At 52.2% G+C, this 22538-nt stretch overlaps 1 protein-coding gene across 2 annotated transcripts in view; it reads right to left on the reverse strand.

Moving 5' to 3' along the window:
* The window catches only part of ABHD4 (abhydrolase domain containing 4, N-acyl phospholipase B), a 26892-nt gene continuing 4354 nt past the window's right edge, over positions 1-22538 (reverse strand). For both annotated transcript variants that reach the window (XM_082195825.1, XM_082195824.1), the window contains exons 2-7: positions 15833-15921; positions 13377-13752; positions 12265-12419; positions 10971-11082; positions 10646-10832; positions 1-2055 (exon numbers count right to left, since the gene is read on the reverse strand). In XM_082195825.1, coding sequence (XP_082051951.1) covers positions 1966-2055; positions 10646-10832; positions 10971-11082; positions 12265-12419; positions 13377-13752; positions 15833-15872 — 960 coding nt within the window. In that variant the 5' untranslated portion in view covers positions 15873-15921 and the 3' untranslated portion in view covers positions 1-1965. The remainder of the gene's footprint in view (positions 2056-10645; positions 10833-10970; positions 11083-12264; positions 12420-13376; positions 13753-15832; positions 15922-22538) is intronic.

Genomic DNA, 22538 nt, shown 5'->3' on the forward strand with positions numbered 1-22538 from the left:
TTCAAAACAACACTTTTGTTTTACTTTACTAAACATACAAAATTTAGTACAAACCAAGGTGAATTCTATACAAAGCACCGGCAGGCGATTAGGAACAACCTCCCACAGATAACGTTAACATGGCACCACCGAGCAGGTTACACACGCATGCGCTACTAGAAGGCCACAGCTCCCAATGGGCCTAAGGAGACGGGATAGATTCTTTTATTTTTGCCCTTTCAGTAAGTGCATCTCCCCCACCTCAGCCATTGCCTCATGCAGCAGGGGAGTTGGGGGCGAGTTCGAGACAGCTAACATCGCAGCAAAAATAGAAAAGAGGAAAATAGGCAACATGGGGTTCTTTCCTGCCCTCCCACCAAGATGGCAGTTAGTAGGGATTGTGGACGTGTTAGTGTCTGAAAGAAAGGAGCATCTTTTGCAGGCAGGAACCCATCTCATGGGGTAAATGGTCACACAACCTGCGCCACTAGGTGCCAACCTGCGCCACTAGGTGGGGCAAGTGAGAGAGCAGAGCAGGAGCGATTCCCAAAACCCTTGCGCTGTGAAAGCCAACCGTGCTTGCTCTCTCTCTCTCTCTCTCCCTCTCTAGGCAATTTTTGACTGCTGCCGTCCGGAGTTGGACAACGGTACATAAACCGAACACTTCTGAGGTTATGTCAGGATTCTCAAGCTTTCTTAAAATATTAAATTCCTCCGTCCCTGGGAAAAAAGGCCAATTCACAAACGGCAAAAACAGAGTTTGTGAATATCATGAGATTGCAGAAATGGTTGTGGCCGAGGGATACAAACAGCTTCAAATACTGGCCTGCTCTGTGTTTGATGGAGGGTGCTGGGCTGTTTTCAGCCTCCCCTCCCTGCCACAAAAGTGCTAAAAAGGTCTTCCTTTAGAAGGACAACCTATCATTTCCTTGTTCTAGTGATCTGATTCTCCCCTAGCACCAGAGAGGATGTAGTAGAGCCAGCAAATCATGCTCAAGCAACAACTGCCCCCCCCTGATTTCTTGATCTCATCTGATGTGGCTAGAGGTCTCAGCCGCATCCCCGCTTCCCAAACTCATTATACTGTCCTGATTCAGGACTGCCTCGAGTTGCTGTCTTTGCATCATGCCTGGAGCATCGCATGGCAGCCCACAAAGGACCCAGACTACCTTGATGTGCACACCTTGATCGTGCTCTCCTATTGGTGAGCAGACATGGCCACAGCCCTCTCCCATAGCCAATGACCATTCAGGGGGATATCAGTACAGAACGGTGCCGCCTTAAAGAGAATGGGGCAATGGGAACACATATCCCAATTCCCCTCCAATCCTGGCTGTCTTCTTGATTTAGGTGAGGTTAAAAGTGGCATCTGCCAAAGGGAAATATAATTGCATTCCTTCCAGCTTCATAAACCAAGTAGCCTTGACTGACCAGATCTGCAATAGCATCTCTGGCAGGGAGAAAAACAGTCTCCACATTTAACCACTGGCCTGAGAGTGAGTGCAGGTATAAGCAAATGTTACCCCAGTGTGACATCAGTGGTTGCAACAGAAATTTTTTTAAAAAAGCTTTCCAGCATGCAAATATTGTGGATGGCATTGCAAAAACAAAATGAATGGGAAGAACCAACAGCCAAATGGGTCAGAAAGGTGGGTGAGGTAGCAGAGGAGGACAGTCCTGTTGCAGCACAGAAAGAGGAATGTCTTGGAGGAGGGAGGCAGGATAAAGCACACCAGGAGGCACATGAAATTAGGGGAAAATAAAATGATTGGAGCTTCGATTAACCCAAAGCAGGCGGCCTGCAACCTTTAAGTTAGAATGAAGATTCAGGGACAAATCTGGGAAGGGGAGCAGGTATCCTCCAAGACCAGCTGGCGGCCATCTTGAGGAGCTGGCGTCCCCGCTTCTCGGGGCGCACAAGCGATGTCTTGCGTGTGTGTTGTGTGTCTTGTGTGCGTCGCACCAGCTCTTCTGGGTCACGGGCAGTCAGTCAACAGAGTCGCAGATCTCTGCCACAGCAGCGTTGAAGGCATGGGGTTGGTCGGCATAGACGTGGTGGGAGGCACCCGGAATAGCCTGAGGGCAAGGGGGAGAATCAGAATGGGAGACAGAAATACGCCCCAGCCTCAGGCAGCCACCCGTCAACAAAGCATACCCCTCAAAGTCCAGAGGTACAAGTTTCAAACAGACTCAGACTTGCCATGGACAAATTTAACAATATTTGGAATTCATTTTTATAAATACTTAGGTTAAGGTGTGGTTAACTACAATAATAAACTTTCTTATTTTTATTTTTTGGTTCTTTTTTTGTTTTCTACATGGGTGCTGTTTCTTTTTTCCCCTTCTTCTTCACGTATCATCTTACTCTGTGCACTTGTAATTACAGTCGTACCTTGGTTCTTGAACGCAGTCCGTTCGGCTTCCGAAACATTCGAAAACCAAGGTGCAGCTTCCGATTGGCTGCAGGAGCTTCCTGCACTCAAGCAGAAGCCACATCAGACATTCGGCTTCTGAAAAATGTTCGAAAACCGGAACACGTACCTCCAGGTTTTGGGCATTCGGGAGCCAAAACGTACAAGTACCAAGGCGTTCGAGAGCCAAGGTATGACTGTACTTATTTTCAATAAAGAATATTGTCAGAGCTGCTACCAGGTCCCAGCTCACATAGGACCACGCCACACAGCGTCCACTTTATAAGAGTCTTTATTGAGTTACAGGGTTCATTTCCGAACTGCGGCGTGCAGCTCTACGCCTTCTGCTCTAGGTCGGCGAAGACCCGTCTGAGTCTCCGCCTCTTGCACACCAGCTTAATACCCTGGCCTTGCTCCACCTCCTACGTCTCTCTCTACGTCTCTGGGTCCCTCTGCCCCCCTTGGTCTCCTCCCTCCTTGACTCTTCCGAGGCTGAAGACCCCCCTGAGCTTTCTGCCTCCTTGCGGCGGGCTTTGGGACCTGGCTCACTCTCCGGGCTGCTTACTGCGCCAGCTTCCTCTGCATTTGAACTTGGCGCGCGCGCCCAACCCTCTACCTTCCTCTTAACCGTTTCCTCGCTCCCTGAGGTGGGCGTGACTGGTCCTGACTCATGTCCTCCCTCCTGCTGAGAGCCTCCGGAACCTGATGCCTGGTCCCCTTTCACCCCGCTGCTCCCAGCTGGGCACGTTGGTCCCGATTTCCAGCTGCTGCTCTCTGATTCCTCTCTGGCCCCTTCTTCCTGGGGAGTTCCCCTTTTTTTCCCCCTTGTTCTGACCACTGGGGCTCCTTTCTGGGAATCCTCTGACTCACTGGAAAGGCTCCGGGATCTCGGGTCGTCATCATCACTCATCCTTCCTTCATCTTCCTCCCCCTCGCTCTCTGTTTCCTCCCTTTCCTGCGTCTCTGCTCCTGAACCCCTGACATCCATCCCCCCCTCGAAGCCCCCCCTTCCCCCCTCCCCTCTCTCCGGTGTGGGTGCTGGGTGCTCCATCGTCATGGGAGTGAATGCCGGATACAGTTCGCTCCCCGTGGTTGGCCGCCAACTGAAGACCTCCGGTTCTCTCTCCTCGTGTTCGTCGACGCTGCTCAGCTCCGCTTCCATTTCTGTGCCGCCGTGCTCGAACCCAAGCTCCTCCCCGAACACGTCCCTGTCAGTCTCTGCGGCGGTCGCCCTGGGGTCCGCGGCTCGCTCTGGCATCCTCAGCCACTTCGTGCGCCACTGCTCCTCCGGTTGATCGCCCCACCAATCCGCGGTGTCCGATGCCGATCCCGTGGGTGGCCCTTCCGGGGAACGTGTGCTCTGTGCGGGTTCCCCGTCCGAGTCAAAGCCCTGGAACGTGCTGGAGGAAAGTGTGGGCGTGAACAGCCAGTCGTCGAAAAAGCCTGCTGGCATGGGTCTGTGTGGGAAAAGGGCATGAAACTCGTCCTTGAGCAGGGGTTCCTCCAAAGCGTAGTCTGGCACCCAGCTATTAGCACTGGCCCGGGTGCCCTCTCTGGCTAGGAGATATTCTACTCCTTCTTCTCCCCATCTGGAGTCCAAAATCTCCGTGACTTCGTTGATGGGGTCCTGTGGTGTCAACCTCCCCGTCTCTGTCCTCTCCCGGAACGGACCCGGTGCCGTTCCTGGCTCCTGGAATCTGTGAGGTGCCCTGTAGGGAGTGAGCACCGACCTGTGGAACACCGGATGCATTCTGGAACCCTCCGGCAGCGCCAGCCTGAAAGCTACCGGGTTGATCTGTGCTTCGACCTGGTAGGGACCGAGTTGCTTGTGCCCCAACTTCTTCTTGGCTAACGATCTGGTCGGCACTGCGTGGGCTGCCAACCAGACCCAGTCCCCCACTCGGATCTCTTCACCAACCCGCCTGTGCTTGTCAGCTTGCACCTTGTATGCGTGCTTAGCTAGCTCCAGCTGCCGTCGGAGTTGATCGTGGACCTCCTGCAGCTCCGACGCGAAAGCGTCCGCCGTCTGCGGTTCCCCTTCCCCTACTCTTTCCAGTCCCGGGAAGGTTCTGGGATGTCTCCCGTTGTTGGCGAAGAACGGCGTCACTCCTGTGGACACGTGCTTCGTGTTGTTGTAGGCGAACTCGGCGAGCGGCAGGTAATCCACCCACGTCGCAGGCTGTTGATTGGCGTAGCATCTCAGGTATTGCTGCATGATGGCATTGACCCTCTCCGCTTGCCCGTTGGTCTGCGGGTGTCTCGCTGAGGCCAGGTTGATCTTGACGTTCAGGAAACCCATCAGCCTCTGCCAGAAATTTGAGATGAACTGGCGCCCGCGGTCGGACAGTATAGACCGTGGCAGACCATGCCCTTTGAACACGTGATCTATGAACAGTTTGGCGGTCTGTTCCGCCGTGGCCACCTTCGCACACGGAATGAAATGTGCCATCTTGGTGAACAAGTCCACCACCACTAGTACCGCTGTCTTGCCTCTCGAGCTGGGTAGATCCGTGACAAAGTCCAGGGCCACCCTCTCCCATGGTTCAAACGGTGTTTGCAGCGGTTCCAGCAGTCCCGCCGGCAGTTTGTGCACCGGCTTGGCCCTCTGGCAGGTGTCGCACCTCGCGACGTAGTCCGCGACTTCCCCTCTCAGTCTGGGCCACCAGAAGTCTCTTGCGACTAATTCCACCGTTTTTTCAGTGCCAAAGTGTCCGGCCGTGGGGGCGTCGTGCAACTGTTGCAGTACCTTGGCGCGAAGGTCGTCTCCCGGCACGTAGATGGCCCCTTTACGTATGAGCAAGCCGTCTCGTACCTGGAACTCGTCGCTCTTCGCCGTGCCCCTTTGCACCTCTGCCATCTTCGCTTGCGCGAATGAGTCGTCCTGCAACGCATGCCGCACTGCATCCAGGTCTACTGCAGCTGATGCGTACGCCCACGCTGTTGGCGCGAAGATGTGCATGGCCGCCGCTGGCGTCGCCTCTTCGAGATATTGCGGCTTCCGGGATAGTGCATCCGCCATGACGTTGGTGTCGCCTGGGACGTACTCTATTCGGAAGTCGAAGTCCGCAAAGAACTCAGACCAACGTATCTGCCTCTGGTTCAGGAACTTCGCCGTGCGCCAGTGCTCCAGATTCTTGTGGTCCGTGCAGACTTGCACGGTGTGTTTGGCGCCGATCAGGAAATGCCTCCACGCCTTGAACGCTGCATGAATGGCCAGCAACTCCCTGTCCCAGATGGTGTAGTTCTGCTCCGACTTGCTGAGCTTCCTGGAGTAGAACGCTCCCGGCCTCCAGACTCCCTGCGGGTCCCGCTGCAGCAGGACAGCTCCCACAGCTCTGTCGGACGCGTCCGTTTCCACCCGCATCGGTCTGCTGGGGTCGATATGTATCAGTTGCTCTTCCGACGCGAAGAGACGTTTGAGCGCTTGAAAGGACTGTTCTGCCTGCTCCGTCCAGACGAATTTCTTTTTCTTGGAGCTGAGCGTGTCCGTAATGGCCGCCGTCTGGGTTGCAAACCCCCTGATAAATTTGCGATAGAAGTTGGCAAAGCCGACAAATCGCTGGACTTCCTTCCGGTTGCGCGGGCTCTTCCAATCCAAGACCGCTCGAACCTTGGCGCTGTCCATGGCTAGCCCCTTGTCCGACAACTTGTATCCCAGGAAATCCACCTCCGTAGTGTCGAACTGGCACTTCTCCAGCTTGGCGTACAGTCTATGCTGCTTCAGCCTACTCAGCACCTCCCGAACGTCTTGGTTGTGCGCTTGCTGCGATTCAGAGAAAATCAGGATGTCATCCAGGAAGCAGACGCACTTCTTGTAGAGAAGCCCCGCCAACACGTGATGCATGAAGGCTTGAAAACAGTGGGAACTATTTTGTAATCCGAACGGCATAACTCTGTACTCGTAGGTGCCCAGAGGCGTGAACATGGCTGTCTTCCACTCATCTCCCTCCCGCATGCGGATGAGGTTGTACGCCCCTCGCAGGTCCAACTTGGTGAACACTCGTCCCTTGCGCACCGTCGCTAGGAGGTCGTCAATCCTGGGCATGGGAAAGTCAGAGGGCTTGGTCATTTTGTTCAAGAGGCGAAAATCAACTACAAGTCTTTTTTGGGGCGTGTCTTTCTTCTTCACGAAGAAAACAGGACTGCCCCCCACTGCATTGGATTCTCGGATGAAGCCACGCTCCAAATTGTGATCAATGAACTGCTTAAGCTCCTGCAGTTCGTCCTCAGACATGGAATACAGTTTCCCCTTTGGCAGCGTCGCCCCCGGTAGGAGGTCAATCTTGCAGTCATATGGTCGGTGAGGGGGTAGCTTGTCCGCCTCCTTCTCGCAGAAGACCTCCAAGAAGTCTGCGTATTTGTGGGGAACCGTGTGCAGCGTTCCCAACTGCAGTTGCGATTCTTCCTCTTCTCCCTCCCGAGTGGGCATGATGCAGTGTTCTGCGCAATAAGAAGAACCGAAGATCAGCTGTCGCTGGTACCAAGCCAGCGTCGGGCTGTGCCTGTCCAGCCAACTCATGCCCAAAACAATGGGCGTGTCCGACAGCTGGGTGACATTAAAACTGATGACTTCCCTGTGGTTACCAAGTCGCATCACCATTGGCGGTGTCTGCTTCACCACCTGCCCCCCCCAGCAACTCTCTGCCATCCACTGTGACGACTTGCAGGGGCAGAGTGGCAGGCAGTAGCTGTATAGCGTGCTGCTCCACAAAATCCTGCGCTATAAAGTCAGCATTACTTCCAGAGTCTACAGAAAGTGGCACTTCTACTGTGACGCCATTGGGTAGCTGGAGTGATGCGTGAGCTGCACTACCGGTTTGGGCGGGAGGGGGTCTGTGGGCTGCAAGATCTCTGGGGACTGCTTCACTGATACGTCTGGCTGGGCCCCAGTGCCTCTGTTTCCAGCCAGACATCTTTGTTTCCCTGCTGTGGTTCTCTGTGTTGCGTAGCTGCAGTCACTGTTGCTGAGGCTGCAGTGTGCTTGGAGTTCCTCTGGGGACACTCTTTCGCCATGTGTTGAGGGCTTTCGCAGATGTAGCACCTCCTGTTCCCTCTAGGAGGCTTAGTTTTGACTGCTCCCGGTGCAGGGGCTCTGGTAGCTGACGGAGCCCTGGCACCACCCACTTCCATAGGTTCCACCCCCCCCTCCTGGTGGAGGTGTGGACTGCGCACGCGCTGCTTCCCTGGGAACGAAGGAGAAACTTCTCGCTGCTTCGCGCCCTCCACGACCTTCGTCTCTGCACCATGGGCATTCCTCCAGCCTCACCCCCACAGTCAGCGCCCGTTGGACCACCTCCTGCGTGCTCCGGGGCCTCTCCCCCCTCGCAATTTCGTCTTTAACTGCACTGCTCAGACCTTCCCAGAACAGATCTCGAACTGGAGGTGAATCTCTGTCCCATTCCAAAGCACTGACCAGTGCAAAAAAGCGGGCGTGATACTGCCGTACATTCGCCCTCCCTTGTTTCAGTCCATGTATCTCTTTTCTAGCAATGTCCACGTCTATGGTAGATAAAAAACACGCATCCATCGCCTTGATAAAGGCATCTGCACTCTGAAGCGCTGGATCTTTATCCCTCCACAAATTGCGCAGCCACGCTTTAGCATCCCCATGCAAATGGGACAGTATGAACCCCACCTTCTCTTCCTCATCTCTAAAGTCTTTTGCCAGCAGTTGCAGTGCACACATTACGTCTGCTCGAAAATTGGGGTACTGTTGTAAATCCCCATCGAAGTGAGGCACAAGACCGCCTGCTCTCCGTGCTAACCCCACGCCCTCCGGCCGGGGTCCCGGTTGCCCTTGCTTAACAAGCATTTCAAACCTGGCGTGGAGGTCTCTGTAGGCGGCTGCAGTTTCCTCCTCCCGTTTCTTGGAAGCCAATACCTCTGAGGACAACTGGGTCACTGCCTCTTGCAGCGCTGAAATTCTCTGTTCTTCCGTCATCTTGCTGACTTTTGTGAGCTTGCTTACAGACGCCCCTCTTCCTCCCCCAGCGGCTTCTGCTCCCGCTGCGAGGTTTCAGGTGTCCGAAGCTTTGAAGAGACGGGTCTTACTGTCAGAGCTGCTACCAGGTCCCAGCTCACATAGGACCACGCCACACAGCGTCCACTTTATAAGAGTCTTTATTGAGTTACAGGGTTCATTTCCGAACTGCGGCGTGCAGCTCTACGCCTTCTGCTCTAGGTCGGCGAAGACCCGTCTGAGTCTCCGCCTCTTGCACACCAGCTTAATACCCTGGGCTTGCTCCACCTCCTACGTCTCTCTCTACGTCTCTGGGTCCCTCTGCCCCCCTTGGTCTCCTCCCTCCTTGACTCTTCCGAGGCTGAAGACCCCCCTGAGCTTTCTGCCTCCTTGCGGCGGGCTTTGGGACCTGGCTCACTCTCCGGGCTGCTTACTGCGCCAGCTTCCTCTGCATTTGAACTTGGCGCGCGCGCCCAACCCTCTACCTTCCTCTTAACCGTTTCCTCGCTCCCTGAGGTGGGCGTGACTGGTCCTGACTCATGTCCTCCCTCCTGCTGAGAGCCTCCGGAACCTGATGCCTGGTCCCCTTTCACCCCGCTGCTCCCAGCTGGGCACGTTGGTCCCGATTTCCAGCTGCTGCTCTCTGATTCCTCTCTGGCCCCTTCTTCCTGGGGAGTTCCCCTTTTTCCCCCCCTTGTTCTGACCACTGGGGCTCCTTTCTGGGAATCCTCTGACTCACTGGAAAGGCTCGGGGATCTCGGGTCGTCATCATCACTCATCCTTCCTTCATCTTCCTCCCCCTCGCTCTCTGTTTCCTCCCTTTCCTGCGTCTCTGCTCCTGAACCCCTGACAAATATGAAATTTTAAAAAAGGTCCAGAAGAACCAACCTCCCCATGAATAAGGGCCTTCAAGAACAAGGTGTCTCCTTGAAAGCAATAAAGCTTGAAGTCTGGGCTAACCATTTGCACCTGAGTCAGAGCCTTCAGCCTACATGAGCACTCAGACCCAGAGGGTTTATTGCTTAACACCACAGCTCCTTAGCTGTGCAACTGGCTTCCTGTTCCTGATTCCTACTCTTGTGATACTGACCCCTGTGAATACCTCTTTTGAATCCTTTGGCCTGCTCTGCTGTGTGTGGCGCTGGTCTTCCCTTATGATGCTGCTATTGCTCCACTCATGGACTGTCTCATTGTGCATGAGTCGAGCTTAGGGCCCTGCATATCTGACTGATATGAACAGCGGCGTAGCGTGGGTTGTCAGCACCCGGGGCAAGGCAAGTAATTTGCGCCCCCTAACCCCTAACCTGCCGCTGCTGCCAGCTTCTTCTTGCTGCTGCCTGGTCTGGTCTGGTGTGGTTCTCTCCCGCGCTCAGCGCTGGGCGGCCGCTGCACTGTCCCTCCCCCAGATAGTCCCTCGCTCTCTCTCCGCACTGCACGCCTGGCACCTACCCCCTCCACAGTGGGCAGCGACCCAGCGGCTCGGATCGGATTCGCACAGCCAGCACTGCAGTGAGAGAGAGTGAGCCAGGTAGGGGCAGAGAGCTGCGAGTGCGAGCGCCCCCCCCAGATGTTGCGCCCGGTGCGGCCGGCCCCCCCTGCGCCCCCCACGCTACGCCACTGGATATGAAACAGGACAGCTTCCCTGCAGTCCCCAACCAACCCTGACACACCAAAGTGCTCTACTGAGATGCCTCGAGCAAAACCATTTTGGAGTTACACATCAGAAGCGCTTCTGTGGCTTTTTGACCACAAGGTCTTCAGGGCAGCTGAAGAAGTTAAAACGTCATATGTCACTGAATGGGGAGAAATTGCTATGCAGAAGGATTCCAGTGCCTGATTATGGGTGGGAGGGAGGCCCAGAGCCAGGGTACCACTGATTCATTCTCCTATGCACGTATGTTGAAAAAGTGGAATTCTAACTCTCCTACCCACTATGCTCAGTCCTCTTTAGCTCCTGACTGTCACTAGAATTTGGCCACGTTTCCCCCCTAAGTCATAGGGATGGGGAAATCTGAATTGCAAAAATGCTGAGGATTTTAGGCTAGACTGCAGCCTTTCTCAACTTGTGGGTCCCCAGATGTTGTTGAACTACAACTCCCATCACCCCTAGCTAGGAAGGCCAGAGCTCAGGGATGATGGGAGTTGTAGTCCAACAACATCATGGAGACCTACAGGTTGAGAACTGCTGGGCTACAGGATTCTCCACTTAGGCCTCTATTCCCACACTGGGAACATCCAATGCAATGACAGCCACGATCATGCTCTGCTCCCCATCTCTACATGCCAAAGTTCCTACCATGTCGCAGACGTAGCTCCCTGGCCGCAAGATCTTGACCTTCTCCCCGGTGCTGGTATCAATCCAGGAATTGGCACCGTAAATGAGAGTGATCGGCAAGTCGCGGCGCACCAGGTGGATGCGTTCCAACATGGGGCGCCGGGCCCAACCAAACGCCTCCGACATGGCCTTGAACCCGGCCTCGCCACTGCAATGAGGGAGCGCATGGATGGAAACACAGTAGAGTTAATTACAGGAACATGGACTGCAGCACATTCCCCATAGCAGCTGGTATTCTGAGGCATTCTGCCTCTGACAGCGGACATGAAATAGTGGAGGCCCTCACCTGGGTGTCTGGGCATTGCAGTGGTAGATGTACTCCGAGATGGTATCGTCATCAAAGAAATCGGCAAACTTCTGCTTGAAGTCTGGACGGAAGCGCTGCACTAGCCCAGGCCCTGGAGGAAAGGGTGGAGGATGCAATCAGTAGGTTCTCATCAAACTTTTCCTTGAGCTTCGAATAATAAATAAAAACATAGCGATGAATGAATTTCTCTTTTCAAGTTGGGTAGCAGCCTTCCTCTTTGCCAAGGGTCTACGAGCAGGACTGTAGCTCTCAAAACATCATTGTTTACATCTCCAAAAGAACGGCCATCCCAAGTGATTCCTGTGAGAACCGCTTCCTCTCCGTGTTTATCTCCAAACACAGCTCTGTCCATTTTACAGATGGAAGTGCTAAGGGAAGTGGGTGATGCCTCATTTGAGGTCATCCTGCAAGCGTGTGAGATATGGGACTAGGTGTCCTGGATTAAAGTCCTAGGGCAAATGTTTTCGTCATCCATGCAATCTCAACCTACCGATATGGCCTTGGGATTGCGTCCCCCCCAATATCTATGGAACTGGTCTTCTGGGATTGTTTGCTTGTTAAGGGGGGGGGGAGATAAGTAAAGGAAGGTTTGCATGGAATGGAGAAAGTGAAAAGAGTTTTTTCTCCCACTTGTTTAAATATTAGATATTAGGGTCACCCAATTTGAGAATATTCAAGAAGAGAGGTAGAAACAGCTCAGAAAAAGAGAGTCTTGTGGCACCTTAAAGATCAATAAATGTGCTATGGCTTAAGCTTTTTTGATGGATAATCCACATCAGATGCATGAAGTATTCCAGGAAGGGAATTTGCTTTTTTTAAATACTAGAAAACAGAATTCTTTGAGCATGGATACTTAGGTAGCCAAAATGCATGCTATCAACAGGCTTGGGGAAACCCCAAGATTTACAGAAGTATAAAAAAAAAATGTTTTAAGGAAAAATAGAAATAATCAGAGGCAGAGTAAAATAGCCAAATGAGGACTGAGAATTTACGGTGGCAACAGAATGCTAACTAATTGGGGTGCGGGATCCAGAAAACCAGGGAGAACAGAATGCAATGGAGTATCATGAAAGTGGGTATGGCTGGCTGTCACCCCTGACAGAAGTATTTCACCTATAACATTTTTGTTGCAGGTCCCACTCGCCTCAGCAACATTCAACAACAGGGATAAGAAGCTCAGCCACTTCTACTATGAACAAGTGACAATTCTGGCACATCCCGCTGCTTATTCTCCCGGCACCCTCCGTGTAATCTTCTTGCCAATTTCACTCACCCCAGGGCCCAGCAGCTCGAAGCACAGCCAGAGGGTTGGACCGTCCCAGCACCGTCGCCACAGCCTTGATCCAGGTTGGAGGGGCGCGGATCTGAGCCGGGTCGGACGGACGCATGGGGAAGCCCCAGGGGTCCACGAGGATCAGATGTTTCACCCTGGGTCAGGAGAGGCATGAAAAGCCGCCTAAGGCTACAATCCTACACCACCGAAGTCAGTGGGGTTTACTTCAGGGTACATGTACACAGAGGCCAGTCACAAACAGTGTTTGAAATCTCCATTGTTTAATCTAGGCACATTTTGTAACCGGGAATTTCATTAGCACGAGCAGTTTCTGGGCTCTGTGTGCAGTACTGTGCCTAAGATTTCAGATTAAAACTGCAGAGTGAAATGAAAGTAGGACCTTTTTCTGCTTCCCCACTTTCAGCTACTCTTTGAAGACTGGAGAAGAGACCCCCTTAAGAATATTAGAGGACTGGGCAGGAGAAGGACTAGACCATGTGAAAAATGAGCATAATATTTTAGCTGCAGTTCATTTATTTTCAGCTATGTATTCTTATTTTAAAGAGCACCTAGACATTCCACTGTTGTGCCCATAACCCAGGTTTAAGGTGTCATTTAGCTCCTGGTTTTCATATCTCAGTTTCTAACACTGGTCACAAATCCAGCTGATTGCTAAAGAAAATAATAATTCCCCACTCTAAAAACTCTGCATGTTGGAAAAATAGCATGCTAGGAAGATCTTTTCTCTGATATACTAGCTTTCTATTTACGAGGATCATTCATTTATGATACTTAGTTGAGTATCTGATTTCCCACACCTAAATCCTCAGATGGTTCAAACCAGCAAAGGATATACCATCCAACATTTATCCCAAGAGCCTACATAGGTACCCAATTAAGTACCTCCAGGGAGGCCAGCTTCTTAATAACATCTATATGCTTGACTTAGATGGGAAGGGCAGAAAGACAGGCATTACTGGCAGGTCTATTCCACTAGAAATTATGACAATACTACAGATTCTCTGCTGTCCTAGCCTTAGGAACATTCTGGAACTTCTGTAAGACCTACCTGTCCAATTCCCATCATCCCTGCCTAAAGCCACAAAACGTACCTCTCTGGATACTGCAAGCTGTAGGAGGCTGCCAGGAAGCCACCAAGACTATGGCCGAGCAAGATCATGCTGGGGATGCCCATCTCCCGACGCCAGGCCTCAATGGAGTTCACAAACTCCTCTTCGGCCCCCTGGGCATCCCGGGGAAAGGGGGGCCGGGAACTGCGGCCAAACCCCAGGAGGTCAAAGGCGTGGAGAGGGCGACGTTGGCTCAGCGAGTCTAGGTTGAGGATCCAGAGTCCGATGCCCCCACCAAAGCCATGCACCATCACCAGGGGGGTGCGCCCCTTGCCCCGTTCCGGAGACAGTGATACGGTCCAGATCTTGGCATGGTTTGGGAGGGAGATGTATCGGGCCACAAATCGGTTCTGGAGGCCTGAAGAAGGGAGAGAGAAGGGGGAAGGTGTGCATCTATTATCCAGGATCCCAAAAACCCCAATACATACCACGGGGCCCAGGTTCTGTCAGATGTTGCAAGGCACACTAGCACTAATAGCTGCAGAAAGGGATTTGATGGGATGGGAGGAAAGATGTACCCTGGATATAGGGGAAACTGTGGGTTCCAACTATCATCAGTCCCACCCAGCATGGCCAATCGTCCAGAAAGATGGCTGTTGTCTTCAGGTCCCTGCTTACAAATCTCGTCTATCTAAAAGGTCTACCTAAAAGATTTTGTCAACTCATCAGTTAGGCTAATCATTTCAAAAACCTTCTGACCGATTAGCAAGGTGCCCGTGGCAATTTTCAGATCAGATCACAATCAGCAGAGATCCGTTTTAGAAGAGGCATTCCACTTTCTCTCACCCCCACTCCGTTAAATGCTTCTTCTACCCAAGAAGCTTAGACAAAAGAAAGCTTTTGTTCCTCCAAAAAGCATTTGTCTGTGTGCAAATGCATGCATGTATAAACTGACTGATCCATTGAAACTCACCTGATTAAGCAATCAAGATTTCTTTAAGCAGGCGGTGGCTCTAGTTACGAGCAGTAAGATCTAGGGGGGAAATCTTCATATTCAGGATCACAATACTACCAGGTATTATATGCTGTACGTTGACAGAGAGGGCTCTCTTGACAGCCACGCTCAGAAGTGTGGGGAATGGCTCTCTCTGTGGTAACCTATAAGCTGAGGAACTCCTGCCCCACAGAGGTGCATCTAGGATCTTCATTACACAGCTTCCAATGTATGCTGAAGTCACACCTCTTTACCCTGACAGTCAGGCAATTATTATGAGACCCAACTCTTTTACTCTGGTAAATCTATACTGAGTTGGTTTTGCTTGGAAGTGTTTTTACCCGCTTTTAATATTGGCTCAAAATTGTTTTACGTGTTTGTTCTATTGTGTGACTGCACTTCTAATGCAATGGAAGACTAATACAACTCATAAACAAGTACACGAGGAGCATTGTGGGAAATAAAAATGGCACCTTAGGCCCAGCCACCTGGTTTTGCTCAAGAGTGCTGGGCCAGGGGGAAACAAATACCAGGGAAGCCCTGAGCAGGCAACCACAATGAGCCTTGGGGTGCCAGGTGTAGACATCCTAAAACTGATGCTCAAGGTAAGAAGCAAAACCCTTCCACTTCCTGGTGGATCTTAATTAAACCACAGAAACTCCCCCCACCCCAATTGTTATTTGCCAGCTAAGATTAATATGGAACCATGACATATTTTTTTTCTGGCACCTTCTCTGGAAAGTTTCTCTCTGTGCCTGTCTTGGCTTAAATTTGAGGACATTCAATGAAGAAGAAGAAGAAGAAGAAGAAGAAGAAGAAGAAGAAGAAGAATAGTAGTAGTAGTAGTAGTAGTAGTAGTAGTTTGGATTTGATATCCCGCCTTTCACTCCCTTTAAGGAGTCTCAAAGCGGCTAACATTCTCCTTTCCCTTCCTCCCCCACAACAAACACTCTGTGAGGTGAGTGGGGCTGAGAGACTTCAAAGAAGTGTGACTGGCCCAAGGTCACCCAGCAGCTGCATGTGGAGGAGCGGAGACGCGAACCCGGTTCCCCAGATTAGAAGACTACCGCTCTTAACCACTACACCACACTGGCTCTCACACTGACTGTTGGAGGACTTGGGACAAACAAAAGAAAGCACTTCTTCTTACTGCACATCATTAAACCATGGAAATCGTTCCCAACCAGAGGTAGTGACGGCTGCCAACTCAGGACAGCTTCAAAAGAGGATCAGACAAAATTCCTAGTGGGCAAGGTTATCAGTGGCTACCAACCCTGATGACTCTGTTCTCCCTCCACTGTCAGAGGGGAGTTGCTAGGAATGGCAAGAGGGGAGTGTACTGTTGTGCTCAGGTTCTGCTTGTGGGGCTTCCCATAGGTTGGCTGCTGTGAGAACAGGATGCTGGACTCGATGGGTCTTTGGACAGATCCTATAGGATATCAGTTAGCATCTCTATTTTGGACAAAGGAGAAAGAGGACGCTTCTCAAGCCCTCCTTTACTTACACTGCAGGATCCGGGCTTCCACGTTCTTGAGGTGGGACATGGAGGTGGGACGCCAGGCAGGCAGCCAGCCCCCTAGCCAGCCTTGGGTCCTGTGGAAGGGATATAGTTTTGTTGAGACATGGGTGGGCAGAGGCAGGCAGAAAGGGAGAGCAAAGGGGTTGGGAGAAGAAAGGAAAAGGAAGACGTCGAGGGGGGTCAGTGATAAACAGCTGCTTCCCATAGCAAGCTGTCAGGGGATGATTAGCTGCTTGTGCTTAAAATAGTGCCCCTTCAGAGTTTGTGCGACCCCACAAACCTCTGTGTGTGACAGAGCTCCTCAGACATGTCTGCTCTAGTCACTTGTAGAGTCCGACAGTGGCTGTCTGCGGAAGCGCTTCCAGCAAAGAAGTTCCTTAACGGAAACGCGTCTCCTGGACTCACGACGTGACAGCTTCCGGCGAAGCATAGGTCTCCCTGCAGTTGCTTCTGACACCTCCCCGCTATTTTCGCTCGAAGTGTCTCTCACCCCTTTCTCTCCCCTTCTGCTTCCTGCCTGGGCTGCTGCGTCTCTCTCAGCATTACTGAGATCCTCCTCCAGAGACCCCGCGCTCCCCCTACTGGTCCCTGCTTTAGCTGTTGACTCTCTCCCACTCTCTGGGAGCCCTACCACTTCCCTTTCCTCCGATGTCAGTTCCCTGACATCCACCTCCCCTCCAGGGCCCCCCTCTCCCCCGCCCCTACTCTCTCCTCTGGGCGGTGAGGAGCTGAAACCCCTAAAAGAATCCTCCTCATCTTCCGACGTCTCGAACATTTCCCTCCATCGGTCTTCGTTCCGACTCGCTGAATCCTCCTCCACCTCGGAATCAGCGAACCCCTCCAACTCTTCTTCTTCGTCGGTGGTGGCGAAGTATTCCCTCCGGAACCTCGCCACTGGCTGGGGTTTCCGAGGGAATCTCTGATGAAAAGTTTCAATCAAAACCTCGTCATCTACATCCTCTGCCCTGACCCAGGTGTTTTCCGACTCCGGCTCCCCTTCCCACATTACCAAATACTCTACTTGCTCTCCCCTCCACCTGGAATCGAGAATCTCCGCTACATGGTAGCTGTGTTCTTTTTCCTCCATAGCTGGTCCCCTATTGACCCTCCCCTCTCTGTCCCCTATATACGGTGACAGCAATGATCTGTGGAACACTGGGTGCAACTTCATGTGGTTAGGTAACCGGAGTCTGAAAGCCACTGGGTTGACCTGTTGCGTGACTTCAAATGGGCCCAGTCTTTTGGGTCTTAACTTCTTACAACCTCCTTTAAATGGTAACCCTTGGGTGGACAACCACACCTGGTCCCCCACCCTAATGCTTTCTCCTTCCCTTCTGGTTTTGTCTGCCTGCCTCTTATATTCCTCCTTCGCCCTGTTTAAATTAAGTTGGAGCTGGCGATGGATCGCTTCCATTTCTTCAACGAACTGTTCTGCGGCTGGAACGCTCCAGTTCTCCCCCTCCCCCCCTGGGAAGGCTCGGGGATGACACCCGTGATTGGCCAAAAAAGGGCTCATTCCCGTGGACACGTTCTCCGCATTGTTATAGGCCAACGCCAGCTTCTCCACCCAATCATTCTCTCTGTCATTCACATAACACCTCAAATATTGCTGGAGGACACCATTAGCTCTTTCCGCCTGCCCGTTGGTTTCTGGATGACGGGCAGTTGAGAAATTCACCTCTACATGCAATAAGCTCATGAGCTTCCTCCAGAACCTGGAAGTAAATTGTTTCCCTCGGTCCGAAACCACCCTCAAGGGGGCACCATGCAATCTAAACACATTTTCCACAAACAATTTAGCGGTTTCTTCTGCTGTGACCGCATGTGAGCAGGCTATAAAGTGGGCCATCTTGGTTAACAGGTCTACCACAACCATAATGGCTGTCTTCCCTTTGGACCTGGGCAGATCAGTCATAAAATCTATTGCCACTGCCTCCCATGGTCTTTCCGGCGTGGGTAGTGGTTCTAATAAACCTGCCGGTGCCCGCCTCTCCCCCTTGGCTCGTTGACATCGGTCACACCCTCTCACATACTCCCGCACATCTTCCCTGACCTTGGGCCACCAGAATTCCCTGGTAACCAGCCACATGGTTTTGTGTTGCCCAAAATGCCCTGCTGTGGGGCTATCGTGCAGTTGCTTGAGTACCTTTTCCCTCAATTCTCCTTCAGGTACGTATAACGCTCCCTTGTAGTACAACGCCCCGTTTCTCTCCTCAAAAACCCCGGGTTTGTCTCCCTCCCTCCTGAGACCCCTGAGTTTGTCCTGGGCATATTCATCCTGCACCGTTCCCTCTATCAGTTCCCTTAGCCCCACCAGTGCCGCCCCACACACCCAGCGATCCTCGGGAATGACATGGGTCTCTTCGGGTGCACCCTCTCCCTCCAAATATTCAGGTTTGCGTGATAGAGCGTCCGCCCTAACGTTCTCCTGGCCTGGTACGTAACAAATCTCAAAGTTAAATTTGGAGAACTCCTGGGCCCATCTCAACTGCCGTTGGTTGAGCACTCGCGCAGTTCTCCAATACTCTAGATTCTTATGGTCCGTGCGTACTTGCACCTTCTGTTGTGCACCAATTAGTAGGTGCCTCCATCTCCGGAAGGCCTCATAAATCGCAAGAAGTTCCCGGTCATACACCGTGTAGTTTCTCTCCGATTTGTTCAGCTTTCGCGAAAAGAAGGCACACGGTCGCCACTCGGACCCCTCCTTCCCTGGCTGCAGAAGAAGCACCGCCCCTATGGCTCTGTCAGAAGCGTCTGTTTCGACCCTCAGCTTTTTTTGTAAATCCACATGTAGAAGTTGTTCGTCAGAGGCGAAGGCCTTTTTCAGTTCCTCAAACGCTCGCTCCGCCTCCCCCGTCCAAACAAACTTCTTTTTGCTGCTGAGACAGTCCGTGATGGGCGCCGTCAGGTGAGCGAAGTTTCGGATGAACTTACGATAAAAGTTTCCAAACCCTAGGAACCTCTGCACATCCTTCTTAGTCTTGGGGGTTTTCCATTCCAGCACCGCTTGAACCTTGCCGGGGTCCATGGCCAACCCCTTGTCTGACAAGCGGTACCCCAGGAATTCCACCTCCTTGGTATGAAACTGACACTTCTCCAGTTTCACCCACAGTCTGTTGGCATGCAGCCTGCTCAACACTTCTCTGACGTCTCTCACATGTTGCTCCTCATTCTCCGAATACACCAACACGTCATCTAAGAAGGCCACGCAATTCTTGTAGAGCAAAGGCCCCAGTACATGGTTCATAAAGGCTTGAAAACACGCGGAGCCTGCTTGTAATCCAAAAGGCATAACGAGATATTCAAATGCCCCCAAAGGGGTGAACATGGTGGTCTTCCATTCATCCCCTTTCCTTATACGTATCAGGTTGTACGCCCCCCTTAGGTCCAGCTTTGTAAAAATCTTTCCTTTTCGCACCCTGGTCAAAATATCATCAATCCTGGGCATAGGAAAAGCCACCGGCTCTGTCACTGCATTTAGGGCCCGAAAGTCACATACCAGTCTCGGCTTGTCCGTGTTCTTTTTATCCACAAAAAACACTGGGCTACCCCCCGCTGCCTTGGACTCTCTGATGAAGCCTCTCTTCAGGTTCTTGTCAATGAACGCTCGCAACTCCTGCATCTCCCTGTCTGACATGGCATACAACCTGCCTACAGGAAGCTGTGCTCCAGGGAGTAAATTGATCTGGCAATCAAAGGGCCTATGCGGGGGTAGTTGGTCAGCTTCCTTCTCGCTGAACACGTCGCTGAGATCAGCATACTGTGATGGCACCTTCCCCTTCTCCATCACTTCCGTCCCTGCTAGGGTGGCTTGGGCCCCTGCTGACCCCTTTTCCCCCCTGCAGTGTTCTAAGCAATGTGCGGAACCGAAGGAAACCACTCTTTGATGCCAGCCCACCAGCGGATCATGTAGGGCTAGCCAGCTCATTCCCAAAATAATGGGAGCCCCTCCCAAGGTGGCCACATTAAACGCTATCAGTTCTGTGTGCCTTGCCACCCTCATTATCATTGGGATGGTCTGCAAGCTGACGCCTCCTCCCAACAGTTCTCTGCCATCGATCGTGGTCACCTGCAGGGGGTTGCTTAAGGGGATAGTCTGTATCTGGTGTTCAGCCGCAAACTCCTTGCTCATGAAATTGCAGGAGCTGCCTGAGTCCAACAGCGCCTTTATTTTTAGGGGGTGTCCATTTTGCAACTCTAGCAACACTTCAATCACTAGAGCAGGTCGAGGAGCTTCTGGCACTGGCACTTGGGAAAGGGGCACTTTCACTGCTCTTTGGCCTGGCTGCAGTGCCCTGCTGGCAACCAGGCGTTGGCTTTTACCTGCTCCGTTTCTCCCTGCTCTTCCCCCTCAACAGTTCCCACCATCCCTTGCCATTCCTTCCTCTGGGGGCAGACTCTGGCAAAGTGGCCTGGCTGTTGGCAGAGATAGCATTTCCGGGGTCCCTTTCCCTCCTTCTTCGCCCCCTCACTGGGCTTTGAAACTGCGCGCGCGCGGGCTGTTCCGATTTCCATCGGCTCTGCCGGCGGGAAAGCTGGCTCAGGAATGTCTGGAATGCGTAACTCCTTCCAACGTTCCCCTCTCCCTTCCCGCCTCTCCCAGGCTCTTGCCTCCTGGCGCGCTCCAATGGTCAGCGCAGATTTGGTCAGCTGATCCATAGACACCGCCCTGGGGCTCCTGGCCAGCTCGTCTTTCACAGCTGAAGAAAGACCTTCTTCAAATAGCATCTGAATGGGTGCTGCCGATAAATCCCACCCCAATCTGTGAATCAGCATGGTAAATTCAGTCCAGTACTCACGGACAGATCTGCTTCCCTGCTTGCAAGCCATTAGCTGTCTGCGCACTCCCCCCTCCTCAATATCGCTGGAGAACATGATATCCATTGCACGAAAGAATTTCATAGCGTCCTTCAGGATATCGTTGTGCGTTGCCATCAGGGGTCGAACCCAATCTCGCGCCCCCTTCTCAAGATGCCCAATTACGAAAGCAACTCGGGATTCCTCATCAGGGAACTCATCAAACTGCACATTCAGGGCATATTGCATTTCAGTCCTAAAGGCATGGTAATCCTTGGGGTCCCCCCCAAACTTCTGCACTAATCCTGGTACCTTTCTGGGGAACTGAGTGGTTCTCCCCTTCTTGTCTGCATCTTGAGCCCTCCTCTCCTCGAGCCTCGCCGTCTGCAGCGCAAGTTGGACCTCCAATGCTCGGTATCTGTCTTCCAAGCTTGGACCAGCTCCACCCCCTGCGGCTCCGGCTCCTGCTGGGTCGCTCATGATGCCTTCTCCTGCACAGGCAGCGTACAGAGACTGTCGGACTGCTGTCAGGGGATGATTAGCTGCTTGTGCTTAAAATAGTGCCCCTTCAGAGTTTGTGCGACCCCACAAACCTCTGTGTGTGACAGAGCTCCTCAGACATGTCTGCTCTAGTCACTTGTAGAGTCCGACAGTGGCTGTCTGCGGAAGCGCTTCCAGCAAAGAAGTTCCTTAACGGAAACGCGTCTCCTGGACTCACGACGTGACAGCTTCCGGCGAAGCATAGGTCTCCCTGCAGTTGCTTCTGACACCTCCCCGCTATTTTCGCTCGAAGTGTCTCTCACCCCTTTCTCTCCCCTTCTGCTTCCTGCCTGGGCTGCTGCGTCTCTCTCAGCATTACTGAGATCCTCCTCCAGAGACCCCGCGCTCCCCCTACTGGTCCCTGCTTTAGCTGTTGACTCTCTCCCACTCTCTGGGAGCCCTACCACTTCCCTTTCCTCCGATGTCAGTTCCCTGACACAAGCTTTTGCAACTCTGTGATCTTTGGAGGAGAATGTGACTTGATAAGAGCAGGAAAAAGCCCTTGAATAACGAGGGTCTCTATAGCACAAAGAGAAGGGATATGTTCAAATTTTCCCAAAAAGCACCCAGAGGAAATGCTACCATGTTTCTAGGCGTCACTCCTGATGGGCCACCTTGTTTTTCTCAGCAAAATGCAAAGCTTTCACTTCCCGAAAGTGAGAGCTGATGCAATGCAAATAACTCCACACACAAATACTGAAAATGAACAGAAAGGGCGGCCACATGGAAGTTTCAAAGCAGAGGTTAGATAACCTTCTGTCCTGGATGCTTTAGTTGAGATTCCTGCATTGCAGGGGGTTGGACTAGATGACCCTTGGGGTCTCTTTCCAATTCTGTGATTCCACAAGGCTGCCACCCTACATTATGAACCTAGGTCCCATTAAGGGCAAAGTGAGTTAATACCTAAGTAAATACGTTTAATAATGGGCTTAATAATCAGCCCTGAACTCACTTAGTGGCCCAAAGGCAATACCTTCTCCCTTAGCCTCCCTTTCTCACTGCAAGGGTGATAATACAGGTTCAGCAGGATACTGACACACCTATCCTTGAAATCGCTGAAAACCTGCCAATATCCTAGCGGTGCTTTTCAGTTTTGAATCATGTAGAGTTTTCACCACAGCCTGAAGACTAGCCACTTGCATCTTTTTGTTTCACTTAGGGTACGGCAGCCCATGATGGTCAAAGCAGAGTGTGGATTAAACCTGGGTCTCCCTGGTCCTAGCCTGACACTCTAGAATAAAAACACGATTAGATAATACCGGCCAAGCTTGTGGGACTGTTGTAAGGAATAATGTGTACACCATCATCAAATTTTGGGGGAAGGTCTTTAACTCAGTGATAGAGCAGCTCTTTG

The sequence above is a fragment of the Podarcis vaucheri genome, assembly GCF_965113315.1.
Source record: "Podarcis vaucheri genome assembly, chromosome: 13".
NCBI lineage: Eukaryota > Metazoa > Chordata > Lepidosauria > Squamata > Lacertidae > Podarcis > Podarcis vaucheri.